Source organism: Salvia hispanica, chromosome 4 (assembly GCF_029641045.1).
Source record: "Salvia hispanica isolate PSC_SH4W2 chromosome 4, Shi_PSC_v1, whole genome shotgun sequence".
NCBI classification, from domain to species: domain Eukaryota; kingdom Viridiplantae; phylum Streptophyta; class Magnoliopsida; order Lamiales; family Lamiaceae; genus Salvia; species Salvia hispanica.
In genome coordinates, this window is record NC_142695.1 from 9,437,276 (window position 1) to 9,455,570 (window position 18,295).

At 35.6% G+C, this 18,295-nt stretch overlaps 3 protein-coding genes across 3 annotated transcripts; 1 reads left to right on the forward strand and 2 right to left on the reverse strand.

The window, feature by feature from the left end:
* The first annotated feature begins 167 nt into the window (after positions 1-167).
* On the forward strand, positions 168-7,731 carry LOC125194371 (uncharacterized). The gene is made up of 8 exons (XM_089069989.1): positions 168-2,688; positions 3,338-3,440; positions 3,584-3,666; positions 4,511-4,746; positions 5,327-5,413; positions 5,851-5,950; positions 6,090-6,276; positions 6,430-7,731. Exons 1-8 carry the CDS (start codon positions 478-480, stop codon positions 6,954-6,956), a joined length of 3,534 nt encoding a protein of 1,177 aa, XP_088926115.1. The 5' UTR covers positions 168-477; the 3' UTR covers positions 6,957-7,731.
* A 355-nt stretch (positions 7,732-8,086) lies between these two features.
* LOC125192812 (Lactoylglutathione lyase / glyoxalase I family protein) lies at positions 8,087-9,744 on the reverse strand. Its single transcript, XM_048090471.2, has 4 exons — positions 9,562-9,744; positions 9,055-9,282; positions 8,509-8,584; positions 8,087-8,361 (listed from the first exon to the last, which is right to left on the reverse strand). Exons 1-4 carry the CDS (start codon positions 9,646-9,648, stop codon positions 8,321-8,323), a joined length of 432 nt encoding a protein of 143 aa, XP_047946428.2. The 5' UTR covers positions 9,649-9,744; the 3' UTR covers positions 8,087-8,320.
* A 1,595-nt stretch (positions 9,745-11,339) lies between these two features.
* On the reverse strand, positions 11,340-14,359 carry LOC125193568 (C-8 sterol isomerase). Its single transcript, XM_048091396.2, has 3 exons — positions 13,620-14,359; positions 13,103-13,252; positions 11,340-11,839 (listed from the first exon to the last, which is right to left on the reverse strand). Exons 1-3 carry the CDS (start codon positions 14,274-14,276, stop codon positions 11,546-11,548), a joined length of 1,101 nt encoding a protein of 366 aa, XP_047947353.2. The 5' UTR covers positions 14,277-14,359; the 3' UTR covers positions 11,340-11,545.
* Between the last annotated feature and the right edge of the window lie 3,936 nt (positions 14,360-18,295).

Consider the following 18,295-nt stretch of genomic DNA (forward strand, 5'->3'; position numbering starts at 1 on the left):
CTGCTACTTTATAATTATATTTTTTAAGTACATTGAAAATATTCCAGCATTTACCGAAGTATTGAATCATGTCCTAAAAATAAAAAATGTAAATAGATTCAATAATTAAAAATGGATTAATAATTTTGGAGTTAGTAAAATGTCAAAAATGGAATATTATTAACAAACTGATGAAGTACTGTATGTTTTATCGTAAAAACATTTCTCGTTGGGTTTCAGTTGCTTTGCCAGAAAATCACGCCACAAGATTGGAATTTGATCCCAGGCGTATATGCACGGCTTCCTGCCGAGGTTCAGAGATTCAATTTTTTTAATTGAAATGTAATCTGGTGCCCCAAATTTATGTGCGCGTTTGGTTTTGATTCAGATCTGCAAATGCTAGACTGCAGAATTGACAATCCATGTCGAAAACATTGTTTCTCGGGTGAGTTCGTGTTCAATTGCGTGTGGATTTGAAGGATTTTTTTTTTCTTATGCATGAACATGGGAGATAGTATGAGATCAGGGGGTGGTGTGTTGAAGAAGAAGAGTTCGTCAGGGTGTTTGATAATTAGGAAGAAGGTAGAAAATGGGAATTCTGGAGGGCGGTGGGAGGGTTTGAGTTGTCATAGTAATGAGAGAAATGAGAGAAAGAGGCAGAGGTTCGGTGCAGGCGGCTTTGGCGCCAGTGATGAGGATGAGTCATTGGGGTTTATGAGAAAAGTGAATCGTAAGAGCTTGCACAATGGCTCCATGGGTTATAGGAGGAGTGAGTTTGAGAACAGGGAGTATGAGAGGAGCAATGTGGGGATTGATCTTGGTAGGAGAAGTGAGTTAGGTTCGAACGAGTTTGATGAATTTAATGAGAGAAGGATGACGGATGAGTATTTGGAGGATAGATATAAGATGGTTGGGTGTAGAGGCGGTGAGAATAAGAAGGATTTTTTCGTTGGATCGTCACGTGGGAATCTGGTGGCGGATAGACGGCATAGTTTTCTTTTTGATGGATCTAGTAGTGGGAGGAGCAAGGGGGGTGAATATGCTGGTTGGAGGAATAAGGGATTTGATTTGGAGGAGGCTGAGGAAGAAATGCCGGCTTCGTTGCCAAGGTTGAAGTACCCAGAGGGGGCTGATGAGCCAATCAGGCTGCAGGGGAAGAATGGGGTGTTGAAGGTGATGGTGAATAAGAAGAAGAAAATGGAGTTACATTCTGGTCATCGTAAGTATGATTCAAGGGCATTTGAAGAAAGAATACGCTCTAGATCAGAAGATGTACCCCGGAATGACCAATTGTTTAGAATCCCCACTTATGCAGTTTCAAAGCCACCAGAAAACCAAGGTTTGTGGATGGAGAAGGAGAAAATGAATATAAAGTTGGAAAAAGTAAAACCAAAACCGAGTAAGGGCATCAAGATTAAAGAGTCAGAAATCATTGGCACAAGTAAAGGCACTACAGTCAGAGAGATGGAAACTGATGTTGATGATACCGCACTTAACCTGGCACCACCAGGTCTTCAAGTTTCTAGCTCGAAGAAAGCGGTGAAAAAGGAGGAAGAAAGAGCAGCCATAGATAATTTCACCCATATTAAAGGGAAAGAAGGGAAAATGAAGCGTGGTGGATGTACTGAAAAGCAACTTTTGCGGGAGAAGATCAGGGAAATGCTGATTGATGCCGGGTGGACTATTGATTATAGACCTAGGCGGAACAGAGATTACTTAGATGCTGTGTACATTAATCCTAGTGGAACAGCCTACTGGTCAATTATTAAGGCTTATGATGCACTTAAGAAACAGCTAGAAGAAGATAAATCAAAAAGCCAATTGGTCATTGATTCTCCTTCGTTTGCTCCTCTTTCTGAAGATCTGATAAATAAACTGACTAGGCAGACAAAAAAGAAGATTGAGGAAGCAATGAAAAGGAATAGAAAAGAAGATGGTCTGTCTAAGAGTGCCAGGAGATCTCCTGGTAGGGATGATGGAGAGAGCTCAGACAGTGATCAGAATGAGGAAACACTCAGTTCCTGTAAAAAACATAATCAGAAGTTGCAGAGACGTACATTTCCTGATACGGATCAAGCGAGCAATGGTGAACTAATGCTCGCTTGTGAATTAAGTAATGATTCCCCGAAAAGTAAATCCAAGAAAATAAAAGTTGACATAAATACTTCTGCTTCCAATTGTAATATCTTACAGGGAAGAACAAGTAAAGTGATTGGAAGATGCACCCTTCTCGTTCGCCCCTCTGTTAAGGGGGAGAACTCAGAGTCTGATGGATATGTTCCATATAGAGGAAAAAGAACTGTACTGGCCTGGCTGATTGATTCAGGGACAGCACAGTTGAGTGAAAAGGTGCAGTATATGAACCGCAGAAGGAATCGGGTGATGCTAGAAGGCTGGGTCACGAGAGATGGCATCCACTGTGGCTGCTGCAGTAAAATCCTTACAGTTTCAAAATTTGAGCTGCATGCTGGCAGCAAGTTGCGCCAGCCTTTCCAAAACATATATTTGGAGTCTGGACCCTCCCTTCTGCAATGCCAAGTCGATGCCTGGAATAAGCAGGGGGGTTCTGCGTGTAGAGATTTCCATACTGTAGGCGTTGATGGGGACGATCCAGATGATGATGCCTGTGGCATTTGTGGTGATGGAGGTGCTTTGATCTGTTGCGATAGCTGTCCATCAACTTTCCATCAGACCTGTTTAGAAATACAGGTACTTATCAGATAGTCTCAAGCATGATTTGTACTCCCTTCGTCCACAAAAAATAGGGAAATTGGTGTATGACACGGGTTTTAATGTAGAATTGGTAAAGTAAGACAGAAGGGAAAAAAGTAAGAGAGAAGGAGAAAAAGTAAGTGAGAAGTAGTGTTAGTGGAATGATGTGTAGGGTTATTATTTGTTGAAAACTTTCCATAAATGAATGTGCTCTATTTTTTGTGGACGACCAAAAATGGTAAATGTGCCCTATTTTTTGTGGACGACCAAAAATGGTAAATGTGCCCTATTTTTTGAGGACGGAGGAAGTATTTGTTTATGCATTGCATCATTCGCAGGACAGTGATTGTCTCCCCATTTGCATTTTAGATATGATTTTGTTTACTTTATTGTTCTGGCTTTTATAATCAATATTTAATAGAGTAGGATGTAGTATATATCATTTGAGCGAATTTTATACCAGCTTAAGTGTTTTGTGGATGGAAAAAAGAACAATTCCGAGAAATAGCATCTTGTAGTCAATGTTAACAAGTACTGGCACAAGACATAATCGTGTTTATCATATTCAAAATTTCTTAATAACTTGCACTGGATTATATTTCTTGGTAGTTGAGCACCTTTGTTTTCTAATTTCTATTCCATCCAGATGCTTCCTTCAGGTGATTGGCACTGTACAAATTGTATATGCAAGTTTTGTGGGGACATCGATGCAGATGAACTTACCAGATGCAGCTTCTGTGTGGAAAAATGTAATTGTTTTATTAGCTTGAAATTCTGCATAGCTCTTTACTCTCCCCTTCTGAGCTCCCTGACAAAAACAAATGCACATTTCCATTGGTATTCAAAGTAATTTTATGATAAAAAAATTCTCTTTTTTGTATTGTTTTCACAGATCACAAATCATGTAGTAAAGGAGTGCTTGCTTCGTCTATGAGTTTGAATGGTGCATCATTTTGTGGGCTGCAGTGTCAAGAGGTTAGCTTTGGTACCATAATAGCTAGCTGTGGCAATACAGTGTGAATTGTAATGTTCTCTTTAATCACCACAACGGCCTGAGGGCTAAATGAAAAATTAAAAGCTATTCAGTATATGTGGAAATTGCTATATAATGAATATCGTTGAGCGAAAATGCTGTTCATTTGTGATGACAATTGACAAATGAGGTTTCAGCAGTCGATCATGCTCTCTTCATGAACACAAGTCCAATAAAGAATATACTACTCCCTCCGTTCCATAGAAATGGAGGCAAAACTTTTCGGCACGGAGACTAAGAAAAATTGTGTTAGGTGAGTTAAGTAAAGAGAGAATAAAGTGAAAAATGAAAAAGGTAGAGAGATGAAGATAGAAAAAAGTAAGAGAGAGTAAAGTAGGTATGGAAAAATGTGTTGACTTTTACTTAAAAGGGAAATGACTCTATTACTATGGAACGGACGGAAATGGAAAAACGCCCCTATTACAATATGCATTCAAAAGAAAGGCTTGGTTTGTTTTAAATTTTTTGTTTATCCCATCTTCTAGAATTATGGATAATAATTAACGACATTTATGCACACTGGAAGTAGCAAAATCATCCTTTCGGCTCTCTGTTGAAAACTGGTAGATCCCAAGTAGTTTTAAGGAGTGCCTAGTGATATTGGACTAGGAGAATATATGCTGGGTGTAATAACTTTCTGATACTGTAAACACACTGCAACAATGTGCTCTGTATCAGGTCATGTTTGTATTTTCTTGGGGATATCCCCAATTTCTGTTTATTATTTACAGGATAGATGCATATCTGTGTATTGATAATATTGACATTCTTTTCTCTGTTCTTCAGTTTTATGATCATTTACAGAAGATTCTTGGAGTCAAACATGAACTGGAAGGTGGATTTTCTTGGTCTCTAATTCAGAGAACAGATGTGTCTGATGCCTCACACCGAGGGTTTCCTCAAAGGGTTGAATCAAACTCCAAGATAGCTGTTGCATTATCTGTTATGAATGAGTGTTTTTTACCCATTATTGACCGCAGAAGTGGAATTAATATGATCTGCAATGTTGTCTATAACATCGGGTGAGCTGTTATTTGCCTGCTGCTAAAGCCTTCGGTGCACACACTCATACATCACAAACTCTACTAAATGATCATGCTGGAAAATGGTGATATGCTTTTTTCCTTGCCTAAGATTTTTCATATCAAAAGTGTGAATATGTGGACTATAGAGCTGCATGTATGGCAAAGTGTGAATATGTGGACTGTAGTTATCTTCAACATTGTTTTTTAGCTCTTGTGGAATTGGATCCTAGATACTATGCCTATTTTTTAACATACTAAGCTGTAAGCATGTGAATATGTGTGTGCGTGGTGGGAGGTGGATAAAATGAGGGAAGGAATGAGCAGAAAGTCTGACGCAGGATTTGGTCAAATGCATTTTGAATAGGAGACTGGAATCTAAAAAAAAATTAATATTACTAACATGTCTTGAATATCATTAACATGTCTTGAATAGGAGACTGAAATCTAAAACTGAAGCATTCGTCAAACCTGAAACTCTGAATGTATAGAATACATTTATATGAAAATATGCATACATGTAGACATTATTCTAGTATTAGTTATTCTTCAGTATATATGACAGATGATTGTCTTGTAGATCAAACTTCAACCGTCTGAACTTCTGTGGATTCTATACCATAATTTTGGAGAGGGGTGACGAAATAGTTTCTGCAGCAGCTTTAAGGTAATAGAACAATTTGATCTTGATACTATCTGTGTCTGGTGTCAACAACCAAAACCCATTTCCAGGATCTAAAATAATTCAAAATTTCTCATAAGTCATAACTCTAGCTTGATTCCCGATGGTAATAAATATTACACCTCACCAGATTCTTATCATGACTGTCTTAGTCCTACATGTATTTGTTTGCGTGTGTATTTTTCCTATTGGGAAGGTGGTTGGGCCTCTTCTATTCAGTTTTTACAAGACAAAGTTGAAGAAAAATAAAATAAAAAACTAAATTATCAACATAAGTGAAATTGCAAACTGATTTATTTACCAAGGAATTATTAATTTTTGATCATTAGCATTAGCCCTTGGAGGTCTGTTTGTCATTTGTCACTTGTTTTCTTTCCCTCCCTAAGCCAATCTGATAATTGGATTTTTAATCTCTTCATTAGAATCCATGGTACCCGCCTGGCTGAGATGCCATTTATTGGGACGCGTGAAATCTACCGGCGACAAGGAATGTGCAGGCGTCTTCTATCAGCAGTTGAAACAGTAATGACTTGCTCTGGATTACTGCTGTGCTGATACATTTGTTCAGTGTTAAATTAAGTGACAAAAAAATTACTGGGAATTTAAACTCCCCCCTGCCCCCTTCATGTACTGGAATGGTGATTAATTTTTGTGATTTCAGGAACTTCGTTATCTCAAAGTCGAGCAATTGGTCATTCCTGCCATATCAGAGCATATGAACACGTGGACTTCGGTTTTTGGTTTTCATCAACTTGAGGTTGGGCTTAAGAAAGAAATAAAGTCCATGAACATGTTGGTGTTTCCGGGGACTGACATGTTACACAAACCATTGGCTAAGCATTCCGACGGTATTAAATTTCTATTCCTTCTGATAAGCTCATACTATTTCAAAATTTTGTTCCTGAATGAAATCTAAAATAGTATGCTGGCCACAGAATTCATTATATTTCGATATGTTTTGTGATAGCTTCCATCTTAATTCATCCCTATTTCTACTATAGATATGAAGGTATCTGAATCAATCAAGAACCAGTCCCAGTTGCCTGTTATGGTTGAAAAATCGGATATTGATTCGCCCATGGAGTATGAGAAACAGACGTGTAATGATTCTGGAGTGGCCCATGACACCAAGACAAACGACCAATTTAGTGACCTGGACTCTGGCTTTCCAGCTCCAGCTGCTCCTACTAGTACTTCAGATTCTATTCATGAACCTCTTGCCTGCAACGGAGCTATCGTGATCAAGTCTGAGGTGGAAGACAACCAAAAAGAACTCTCTGCTAGCTCTACTGCCTGTGAATGCAAAAACATTGATGTGCAGAATGGGTTGCAAGGTCCTCCTCAGGAAGACAACTCTCCTTTGGAGGCCGTTCTACGCAAAACAAAAGCTCCTGGTCTCAAGTCTATTTGTGACTCTGCAACTGAAACTGATCTAGTTGAGACTGTGACCAGTAGAAAAGATACTGCCGACTCTTCAAGTGTGAATATAGGTTCCTCTTTGAAGGTTCCTGAAGAAACTGACGCCTAAGCACTTGTAAATCATGTTTCTGTTCTTGAAGCATCTTCACCTAGTGCTACAAATGGAGATATGGAAGTTTTCACTAATAGTACAGCCACATCTGATTTTAAAAATAGCACCATGAAATCCTCAATCCTTATTGACAAGGATGAATGCGACGCCGAGGCCCTTTGCATCAGCAGAAGTCCTGAAGTCTCTGCAAAGGATGTTTCTGAGGAAGTGGACTTAAATTACAACCCCACCCCTATGTCAACTTTGCTGGATTCTGGAAGAAACCCGTGTAAAGCCGACATCCAGGTGCAAAACGACCTTGTAGTTTCTTGTCCAGCTCCTGAGATGGCTCTTGTGGTTGATGGAGAAGCTGCAACTTTGTCGTCTTCTGAATCTTTGGTTTAGGCTGCAGCACCCACTGAGAGAAATGCAGAATCTAATGCTGCTGATGGTGAAAACAACAGGTAAATTTCCTGTTAAATGTAGCTAGTCTGGGTTTTGTAGCTTGAAGATGCTGTGGATGAGCAGATAGAAGAACAGTATTAGGTTAACTGAAGGCTGCTCCCTCTTATTTGAAGTTCGAATCCTAACAACGCCTTATGATTTCGTATCCCGCATTGTTTGTATGCTGTGAAAATATCATCAGATCTACTATCATGCCTTGTGACTCAGGCATCATTCTTTATTTTTGATGTGGCCATGTATGTAGCTATCAATCTGGTAATTTGTATATATATTTTTATGTTAGCAAACCTCTCAAACATTGTTGGTACGAGAGTCTGATTCTAAGTTATTGCTTAAGAAAATGTAGGTTTGGATAATATTCTATCCCTCTTCCGTTCTCTAAAAATAGAAATTTATGTCACGAGTTTTAATTACTCCTTTTGTCCCATAAAAGAGTCACATTTCTTTATTTGTAAAAAGTTATCTCTCATATCATTATATAAAAATATATTTTCTCTTTGCACCCATCACACAAAATAAAACCTCCTAAAATCCCATGTCATCCCACTAGTGTGACATATTTTGTAGAACCTCCTAAAATTCTTATGCTTTCCACATGGAGTATACTATTCAGCAATCTCTTATTTCTCTAGTATCTCATTTATGGTTTGGTTTGTGCAAAATGGAAAGAAGAAGAAACCGAATACAACAAAATTCAACTAGGACTTGAACATGGGTCAGTGAGACCACCAAGCTGCGTTCTACCACTGGGCTAGCATACCGTTATTTTCAATAACACAACAATATATAGTAAAGAAATCAATATTTGGGGGCACGGATGGACCGATCCATGCCTACATATAGTATTACACATTATGTCTGCGAACTCATCTTCTCACTTACCTTTTTATGTAGCGTTTACTATGCCAAATAGTAACCTATAGCACCGGGTACTGGCTTGATACCTCCAACCCATTCCCTGCATATCAGAACAAAGATCCGGTCACACAAGGGAAGGATAGGATTTCAAGAATGCATGCGCATTGAAAAGCACAAAGTGCACCAATATAAGAACACAAATCCTTCAATTTCAGATAAGAGTTGTATTGCACGAGGAATGACTCACCATCCGGATCGAAGAAGAATACTTGCTTCGTCTTCCCATCCGGCTGACTCTGCTCATGCACCGGAATCCCTTTATCCTGCTCAAACAAAATAGGCAAATCTTCAACAAAACAATGAAGGAAACTGAATGCAATAGGATACTGAACTGCTCTTCAATTATGGTTCGATGGTAAAAGGTACTATATGTTGGTTCATTCGTCAAAAGTAAAAAATGCTGATGCTGCTGAACATGACCGACGAACACATCTAGAACTAGGTTTTATATACGAATTATACGGTAAAGCAGCTTGTTGCAATCCACCTATTGTAACACTATGAAGCAAAAACATCTAAAATAACATTGATTCAGCCAATAAGGTCCGATTAAAAACTTCGAAAGCACCTCTACACTAAATAAACATTCCCAATGATAAATCGATATGCATCATCTATAGGCTCATTAAAAACCAGAATCACACCACAGCAAACACATACTCGCCCATGCAAAGAATAAGCTAATCAAATCAACTAATTGCACAAAACAGAGAAGAGAGACTAGAGTGTGGACCTTTACTCTCTGAACAAAGGAGTCGAATTTGGGTACATAGAAACAGACATGGTGTCCTCTTGGAAGGTTCTTGGGGTCTGCCACGGATGCCACGGCGCTCCATGGACCTTCAGGGAGCATGACAGTGGGGTCCCTCTCTATGAGGTGCAACAACATAGATGATCCAAGCTTCAACCATATCACCTCGAAATCGAATTTTGGAGACTCTATTCGCTCAAACCCAAAAACCTTCATCACCAAAGTAAAATACAAAACAAAACAAGAAAATTTTCAGTAATCAAGATCAAATTCCAACTCTAGAGATCCCAAAACCCTTCATTACCAGAAAACAGAAAAGGGGCAAAAGGTCCCACTAATCAAGATTACTTTTTTTTCTTTCTAATTACACGATTCAATTGCTTAAATACTGCATTCAACAAATATGAAACGAAACAAACTTTGAATTTGATTATTTACTAACTGAATTTATCAGAAACCCTAAGATCTTAACAATTTGAAAAGAAGGACCTCTGTGTAGAAAGCGGCGAGGCGTTTGATGTCAGATGTTTCTCTAGAAATGTGATTGAGGCAAGGTCCTTGAGCTGCCGCCGCCATGATCACTTGGATTTTTAGTTTCTAGGCTTCCCCACCATAGAATTCTTACTTATACAATTAGTAGTACTTTGCATTTGAGACACCTACACCGTTCACGTGTCCACGCACAGACACTCGTGGGATTACAACTACACTTACAAAATATTTCAAGGTGATTACGTTTATTGGGGTATTCTTGTCTTCGTTATGCAAACTCTTTATTTTATTACTACCATATTGAACAAAGAATTTGTGTTTATTTTTCAACTTGTGGTATTTTATACTCTGTCTTTAGCATTAATCCTTTTTAATCCTTAATTCTCACAAATACAATCAGAATCGGATGATGATAAAATGCCAGATATATTGAACCATTGATTATTGTTAAAACCCAAACAACATGAGTAATTAAACATAAAATCCAGACATTTCTATGAGTATAACGAAAGAATATTTGTATTGCATACATTTACCTGATTGTCATAATTTGAATATTAATTGTAAATATTCCTTATTTAAAGAATGCCATGGGATCAAATATCAACCTTTATAATTGACCCAAAAACTTATATATTGCACCCTTCATACCCACTATAAAATATCATAAGCAAGTAGCTCTAATCAAAATATAACAATTTATATAGTACTACAAAAAAAAAATGTCTCGTACATTCTTTCTCTTGGTGCTTATTGGAGTTTTGATTCTTGTGGTCACTCTCGTGATTTAGATATGCTTATTGGAGTTTTGATTCTTGTGGTCACTCCCTCCCTTGCTCGTGATTTAGATGATGCATCAATTGTTAATTCGGATACAAACAGAAATAATGGAGTGGATGTAGATGATGAGATATTATGGAATATTGAGTCACTCAAGCATAACCACCACCACCACGGCCGCCGTCATGCCCCTCCTCCTGAAAGCAATCACCATTATGCCCCTCCTCCCGCGGAAAGCTTTTGAAATATACTCCTTATTGCAGAAGAAATCCAATTAATGAGTTCTTTGAATATTGTGATAGGAGGTGTTCGGTTGCCAAGATTAAATCTCATGATTAATATGTATCATGTTTGGTTCATGAGATTGAACCCTACAACTTAATCCTAGATGGATAGTCTCATGATAATTAGTCATAACCCCTCTCTCCAACTAAAATAATCGCACAACTTAATTCTAGATGGATAATCTCATGATTATTAGCCATGACAACCGAACGCCACCATAAAGTACTATTTGTAAAATCATGAAGCCCCAATCCTTAATTATTTGGGTATTGAGGTTGCATTAGTGTGCTAACTTAATTTATAGTAATAACTAATAACTTTCAATTATGTATATTAAAATTATCAACACAAAGACATAATTATATCAATACAATATGTAAATTTTAACATAGAAAATTGATAAAGTTATTAGTGTTTACTATAACTTAGTTAGTATGTGATCGCACGTATATTTGGGTTCATGAATTTCCACGATAATTATTTTCAGTAATTAACGAATGAATTTAAAAAGTACTTCTCCCTTGCAATTATGTAGGCTAATTGAGATTTTTACAAGGATTAAGAAAAACATTACTCCATTTTTTTTAGAAATAAGCCTATATATTTGGCTACGGCAATGATTGGATAATTTCAAATTGGTTAATCACCATTAGGAATATATTAATATGGTCCTCGAGTTCACTGTAATTTATCCCAATAATTTTGCACTATGATTCAACATTTATTTTATTTTGTGCACATTATCCTGAAAACGTTAGTTATTGAACAAAATTGCTGGAGAAGAATAAATCTCTACATCATTGTGGACAAGAACAGAATCCTATTTATTCTACAATGAAGAAATTGCTACATATCCAATGATCCAAAGCTTCTCATCAGTAATGAGAATATCTGTAATGTTAAAGACATTCTTCACTTAAGTAGGTGCAAGGGCGGTTCGTCTGGGCCGCCCTCTAAACTCCCAACGACCACCAAAACTAGCAGATTGTAGCCAGAATTCTTGGCTCATTTTTCTGAAATCTCTTGTCAGCCTCAACTCCAAGAACTTGAGCGTAGCAGAAACCGGTCTTGCGTTTTGCAGGAGAAAGCTGTGTCTGTACTCCAGAAGCCACGTGTTAGGATCGAACTGTACGACAGAGGAACTCCATTTGTCTTGCACCCACGAACTATTTGCTCTCCGAACAAAATAACCGGCTCTGCCACCAGACCACTGCAAACAAAGGTTTTTATTATCAATGATGACTCTTGAAAATATGTCAGCAGAAACTGATCTTCTGTTGGTTCAAGATTAGCAACTAGCATCAGAAACAAACAAATAAACTGATATATTAGCAAAAATCTAATCGAGGTAATAAAGTTTTTAAAAAAAAACTAAAAGAGGTAATAGAGTTTTCTAAGATAATAACAACTGTCTAATTTTTTAGGATTAATCACTTGTTACAATTTTTCTATTCACACAAAATATTTTCTGCAATGAACTAGTACTATTTGGACACTCTATGCGGACTGACAATCAATGATAGTGCAAGAAAACGAACTAAGATTTTGACTCTGATTTCACACTTCCAAGACAGGGTTTCATTGCGATTGCATAAACCTCTGATAGGTTGAAAGAAAGCAATAAATGTCCTTAACATGAGTACCGGTCACTTTTAAGGCCAAGAATGTGATGAAATCTTGCGATTTTCATTTAAAACAGCAAGCTAGTCTACAAATTTTCAATTTCCTCTAAGTAACATCTGTTATATCTTAAATCTAGATACAAGTGAACAGTCATTTGTGTATTCCATATAAACACATTGGACTCTGAATTCGATGCAGTTTACCAAAAGAAATTCTTTAAAAAGCGTAAAGCAGATAACAGGTTTAAGAAGGCTAGCCCCAAGTACAGGAGACCACGCGAACCCATTACATTCTATAGTTCATCTTTCCAATACTCCACAACCAGTTAAGTCCTTTTTTAAGATACCAGTTAAGTTATACTCCCTCCGTCCCGCTTTAGCAATCCCATTGACTTTTCTGCCCTCTTTTTGTAAAAATGATAAAAAATAGTTAAAGTGGAGAAATGACAAAGTAAGAGAGACAATAATGTAGATAAGACTCTTCTCTATATTATTCTCTCTCTTAATTTACCATTTCTCCTCTTTAACTATTTTTTATCATTTTTACAAAAAGAGAGCAGAAAAATCAATGGGACTGCTAAGCGGGACGGAAGGAGTAATATGCTTAGCAGTTAGCACACTTGGTGATATACATTGCTCAAATTAAATAACTCCATCTCTTCCTAAGAAACTAAAAACAAATTTAAGACTATCAACACATATGACATCCCACTCAAGATTAACTCACAATATAATTTCGATAAATCAACCACAGAATCAAGCACAAAGACAGTCAACCAAGAGGGTACATGCAAAAATGTGTAGGTAGCATAATAACTGATGATATAGTACTTCATATTAAAGCTGCTTACCTCAGTAACTCTTCCATTTATAATGCTGAATGATCTTGAATAATATTCAGCAGTAAGCACTCCAGCAGTCTGCAATGGCCATCCCCAAATGCTTACTTCCTCTGCCATTGATTTATACAGCACGCACCGCGTATTCAGCAACAAACCATCCTAAGATCCATGTCGTCATACAACGAAGAATACTCAGAAATTCATCTAATATTATTCAAAATCACTCAAATCAGACAAAAGAATAAATGGACACGATAAATAAAATTTCAGCTAAATCATATACTATCACCTTTCCACAGTAATAGAGGCATTTCATTTTCTGCACTCGTTTTGAAAAAATGATATTAAATAGTTAAAGTGGAAAAAGAGTAAAGTGGAGAGAGAATAATGCAGAGAATAGTCTTATCTACCATGTTATCCCATAACTCATCAATTTTGCTCATAAATCAAAAAATTTGACAAAACAGTGTAAGCAAAAGGAGCTAATAAAGGATATTTAATTAATTATTCAATTTCCATAACTGACCTGAGAGATTTTCCACACAGAATTAGCAGAATTGCAGCTTGAAACCCTAATTCCCACAAACCCTTCCAGTTGATTCTTCAAGAACAAAAATTTCCCATTCAGATCCTCGTGAACCCGTGAATTTCCAGCCATACTCTCCACCAATTCCGGCATTAATTGACATTTCAAAACCCCCGAAATCATCCATGAAAACCCGAACTCCAAGCCGAAAACCACAATCAAGCCAAAAAGCAACCGCACAAGGTACTTGAATTCCCCTTTCCTCTTTTGCTGAGAATTCGTAGGGATCCTCGACTTTGGCGTGGAGACTACATTACCGGACGATGCGAGAGGGGCAGGGCTTCTCCGAATTTTGGGCCTTGAAACGGAGAGTTTTGTGAGCGAATTCCTCTGAGCAGTCTGCGGCATCAAATCAAGAGTGGCGTTGAAGCTTGCAATGCACATTTCGCATTTGCAATTCGCGTCTTTTTTGCATCCCGGATAGTAACAATTTTCTCTGCTGCCGACTCCGACTGTTGTGGTGCTGGATTTGACCGAGGAGTTCGGAGTAAGAATCATTATTTTCATGGTTTCGTCGATATCTTTGGTTGTTTGAAGAATCATTATTGTGGGTTTCGAGCTGTGAGGATTTTGAATCATTTCAGTTAGATTTCCCATGGGAAATCTAACAGTAAATTGCCTTTTTTATAAATTTCAATACAACGGTCGAGTTCGATTGGCATTCAATTCTAATGAAATCATGTTTTGAAATTTTGTGCGTATAAATATATATCTATATATCAATCAATACAATATATAAAAGGGGAGTTTTGGAGATATTTTGGAAAATAAGTAAGAACTTTGGGGGTATCTAAGTAAATCAATTATAATTCAATTGTAATCATTATAAAAGAATTGTTACCTGTATTATTTTGTACGAAGCTAAATTATTATATGGATGTAAATTTGAATTCCATAATTGTAGGGATAGAATTTAACTAATTTATTTTATTTCCCTATAATTAATTCAGGGACATTTGGGAATATGAGATTAATTTCGCTGACCTTTCGAAATTTAGGATTCAATTCGCGGACCTTTCATAATATGGGATCGAGGCATGCGAATTTTTCAGAAGGAGGGATTTTTGTTTTTTCATCTTCTTTTTTAATTATTTTCCTCACATAATATATATATTGACCAAACTACCCATTTATTAAATTTAACATATCTCCCCAGTTCCCTCAAACTCACGTTTGCCTTTCCAGAAGCCAAGAATCAAGTGAGTATTTCTACTTTCCACAGCATCAAGTAACATTAACAATTACTCCCTCCGTCCACGAATAAGAGTCCCGTTTTCCATTTTTGTCCGTCCACGAATAAGAATCTCGGTTCATAATTACCATAAATGGTAAAGAGACCTCACATTCCACTAACTCATTCCACTCACATATCATTTAAAATTAATATATACAAATGGGACCCCTATTCCACTAACTTTCTTTCACCCACTTTTCTTAACATTTTTTAAAACTCATGCCATTTAGAAATGAGACTCTTAATCGTGGACGGAAGGAGTAGATAGTAATTAAGTAGATTTCGAATTTGAAAACTAACCCTACTGATATGTAAGGATATAGTGTTGTTGCTCAGTTTCTTTCTGCTGCTTAAGCAAAAAACAATAATATATGTATATGTAGATAAATAACAACAATATACTCCCTCCGTCCCTCATTAAGAGTCACACTTTTCCATTTCGGTCCGTCCCCAATTAAGAATCACACTTCATTTTTACCATAAATAGTAAGTAGGTCCCACATTCCACTAACTCAATTCACTCACATTTTATTATAAAACCAATATAAAAAAATGGGTCCCACATTCCACTAACTTTTTCAATCAACTTTTCTTTACCTTTCTTAAAACCCGTGCCCGGTCAAAGAGTGACTCCTAATAGGGGACGGAGGGAGTATAGTTTATAGGCACATACAAATACATACAATAATAAGATGAGGGTGGGGAATGAAGAGGAGAGAGAAGGCGAAGGAGAGGATGTTATGGGCGAGCTTGAGGTTCAAAATTGGGGTTTCATTATCAAGATTAACGATTAGCATAGGGAAGATGAAAAAAACCGATTAAAAAAAGAAATCTTATGAGGGATATTATGGTCAATTCATACATTTTGTGAGGGATTTAATTAAAAAAAGAAGAGAAAAAAAGAGAAAAAAGAAAAAAACCTTCATTCTAAAAAATTCGCATGCCTCGATCCCTGCGAATTGAATCCTAAATTTCGAAAGGTCAGCGAAATTAATCCCATATTCTGAAATTTCTCAATTAATTCATGACCATGGTGTTAAATTTAATTAATTATTATAATTTATTTCAAATAAAAGTAATCACACAATATTTTATTTGTAAATTTAAAATTTAACACAAATTTGAATTCCATAATTATAGGAATGAAATTTAACTAATTTATATGAAATGAGTAACGAAGTATAATAAATTTTGAAAAATGAAATGGAAGGCCAGAATGAAAATCGTTTACTCTTTTCTATTGTTACAATATTTATATTAATAATTATAATAACATCTGTTTCCCTATAATTTTGGGAGGTTTCTGTCAACTAAAATTAGTGCGATAGTTAAAGATATTTTATGTATATTTAACGTAGAATAAAAGTAAAAAATATAAGCAAAACTGTTTTTCACCACTAAACCACTATCTTGCTCCCACATACATTCCATACTTAATCACCCCAAACATTCCGATTCCAAAAAATTTCATATCGCCACAAGAGGTTTCTTCTCTCTAAACCATCTTTCTGTTTATTGTTGATCTAATGATCTCTTTTTTTGGTATATATTAGCACCTGAATTCATCATCATAAAAGAATGATTTCGTAGTAGAACACTGAAAAGTTCAAAGCAAGACCAAGATGGATAGGATGGGTAGAGGGCATATCTGTATTTGCGATGGTAGATGCAGCCTACATACGGAAACAAAAAATATTTTAGCAATATAATCGATTATGTTGACTAAGATTGGTTTATTATTTATCTTAGTTGGGTGGTTGGCTTAATTTTCTTCTCTCTAAAGTCTAAACCATCTTTCTGTTTATTGTTCATCTACTGTTCTTTTCTTGGTCATTTATTACAGATGTGAATTTATGAGCTTAACATGTTAGTTTCCTTTCATGTTATTTTATGTTTTTAGTTTGATTATTATTTTTATTTACTTTTGCTTCTTAAGAATGATATTATATTGTATACTAAATTACTAACAATTTAATTGGACAATTATTCTTCATTTTTATAGGTAGTTTGTTCATATAGGAATTATTTGGCATCATTCAGAAGAGTATCATCTACACAGTTGTCTTTTGAAAAGAAGAGAGGAGGAGAGAGATACTCCCAAAAAGACGTTGGCTACCGGTTGAGACTGCAAGGTGAAACGGCTTCGGTTATTCTAGAGAGAGGGCTTCTGTTTCTAACGGAGCTTTGAATGATGGAAAAAGAGTTTTTTCTCTTTCACATAGTACTTTTTAAAATAAGGATATAGGCCTTTGGCTAATAAAAGGAATATTGTGTTTTATTTTTCTTCAAGAGTGTCTTTTCTTTGATGCTCTAAATTTTTTAGAGAAGATATAGAGTGTTTCGACTTTAATTAACAAAATATTTACATTAATTGTAATTTTAATTTATTGCACCTTAAGAGGAAATCTTAACTTTGTATTTTGAAATCTATTAGTAAAGTGATTTATAATTCATTATTGAAATATTCTAAGTAGATAACAACCATTGTTTTTAATATTGATATGTTGATGAAGTGTGATTTAAAATAAAGTTAGAGAGCAAAAATAAAAAAAAATTATTTATTAAGAATTCTTTATGAAAGTAAAGGAATTTATTAAAACAATCAAACCCGTAAAAGCAATCACATGGAGAACATTTAAATTTAAATTAATAGAAAAACTTAGTAAAGCAATCACATGGAGAACATTTAAATTTAAATTAATAGAAAAACTTACTAAAATCGATATACTATAGTATACAATATTAAAGAACGTCGTTCGCGCAACGCGTGTAGGTTGAACTAGTATATATAAAATGCGAGTTTTGAGATTTTTTTAATAATTATTTTATATAAAGGATGTATATGTAATTAAGAGAAATGTAACATTGCTTACGGTAATAAATGTACATACGATAATTTTTTGATTAAATGATAATCAAGTCAAACATATAAATGAAACTATATAGAGTGTAATAATGTTATATTTATTTATGTCATTTACAAATTTTAGGCTGAATTTGTTTTAAAACTTTTACACCACATCGCTTAGCCCAAAATTATTTTAAGAAATAGCTAAACATAGTGACAGTTACAGATATTAAATGGAGTCAAAGGAGTTATATAATAAGTGCTATAATTTAATCATAATAAACACTATTTGACGGTTACAATAATTAATAATATAATAAATTTTATACTTAGTAATGGAATTAGCAGTTACTATTACTCTGATGAGAAGAATTGTATAGTAGGAGTAGATAATTTATTAGTGGAATAAACGGTTAAGCTAATTACAAGATTTGAAAAAGTTTTAAAATAGTGATTGGAATTATTACTTTAGGATGATGATTCTTGTGAAAATTTATTAAAATAAGATCGCATGTCGTAAGTTACATGATTCTA

Bases quoted from the DNA above. Each gene is read 5' to 3' on its own strand.
- LOC125194371 (XM_089069989.1), top strand. From the start codon at position 478: ATGAACATGGGAGATAGTATGAGATCAGGGGGTGGTGTGTTGAAGAAG. The intron at 3,441-3,583 runs GTAATTGTTTTA...TTGTTTTCACAG, and splicing joins CAGCTTCTGTGTGGAAAAAT to ATCACAAATCATGTAGTAAA. The intron at 3,667-4,510 runs GTTAGCTTTGGT...TCTGTTCTTCAG, and splicing joins GTGGGCTGCAGTGTCAAGAG to TTTTATGATCATTTACAGAA.
- LOC125192812 (XM_048090471.2), bottom strand. From the start codon at position 9,648: ATGGCGGCGGCAGCTCAAGGACCTTGCCTCAATCACATTTCTAGAGAA. The intron at 9,283-9,561 runs GTCCTTCTTTTC...TTGGTGATGAAG, and splicing joins TCGCCGCTTTCTACACAGAG to GTTTTTGGGTTTGAGCGAAT. The intron at 8,362-8,508 runs GTGAGTCATTCC...TCTGATATGCAG, and splicing joins ATTCTTCTTCGATCCGGATG to GGAATGGGTTGGAGGTATCA.
- LOC125193568 (XM_048091396.2), bottom strand. From the start codon at position 14,276: ATGGGAAATCTAACTGAAATGATTCAAAATCCTCACAGCTCGAAACCC. The intron at 13,253-13,619 runs GTCAGTTATGGA...CATGGATCTTAG, and splicing joins CTGTGTGGAAAATCTCTCAG to GATGGTTTGTTGCTGAATAC. The intron at 11,840-13,102 runs GTAAGCAGCTTT...CTTTGTTTGCAG, and splicing joins TAAATGGAAGAGTTACTGAG to TGGTCTGGTGGCAGAGCCGG.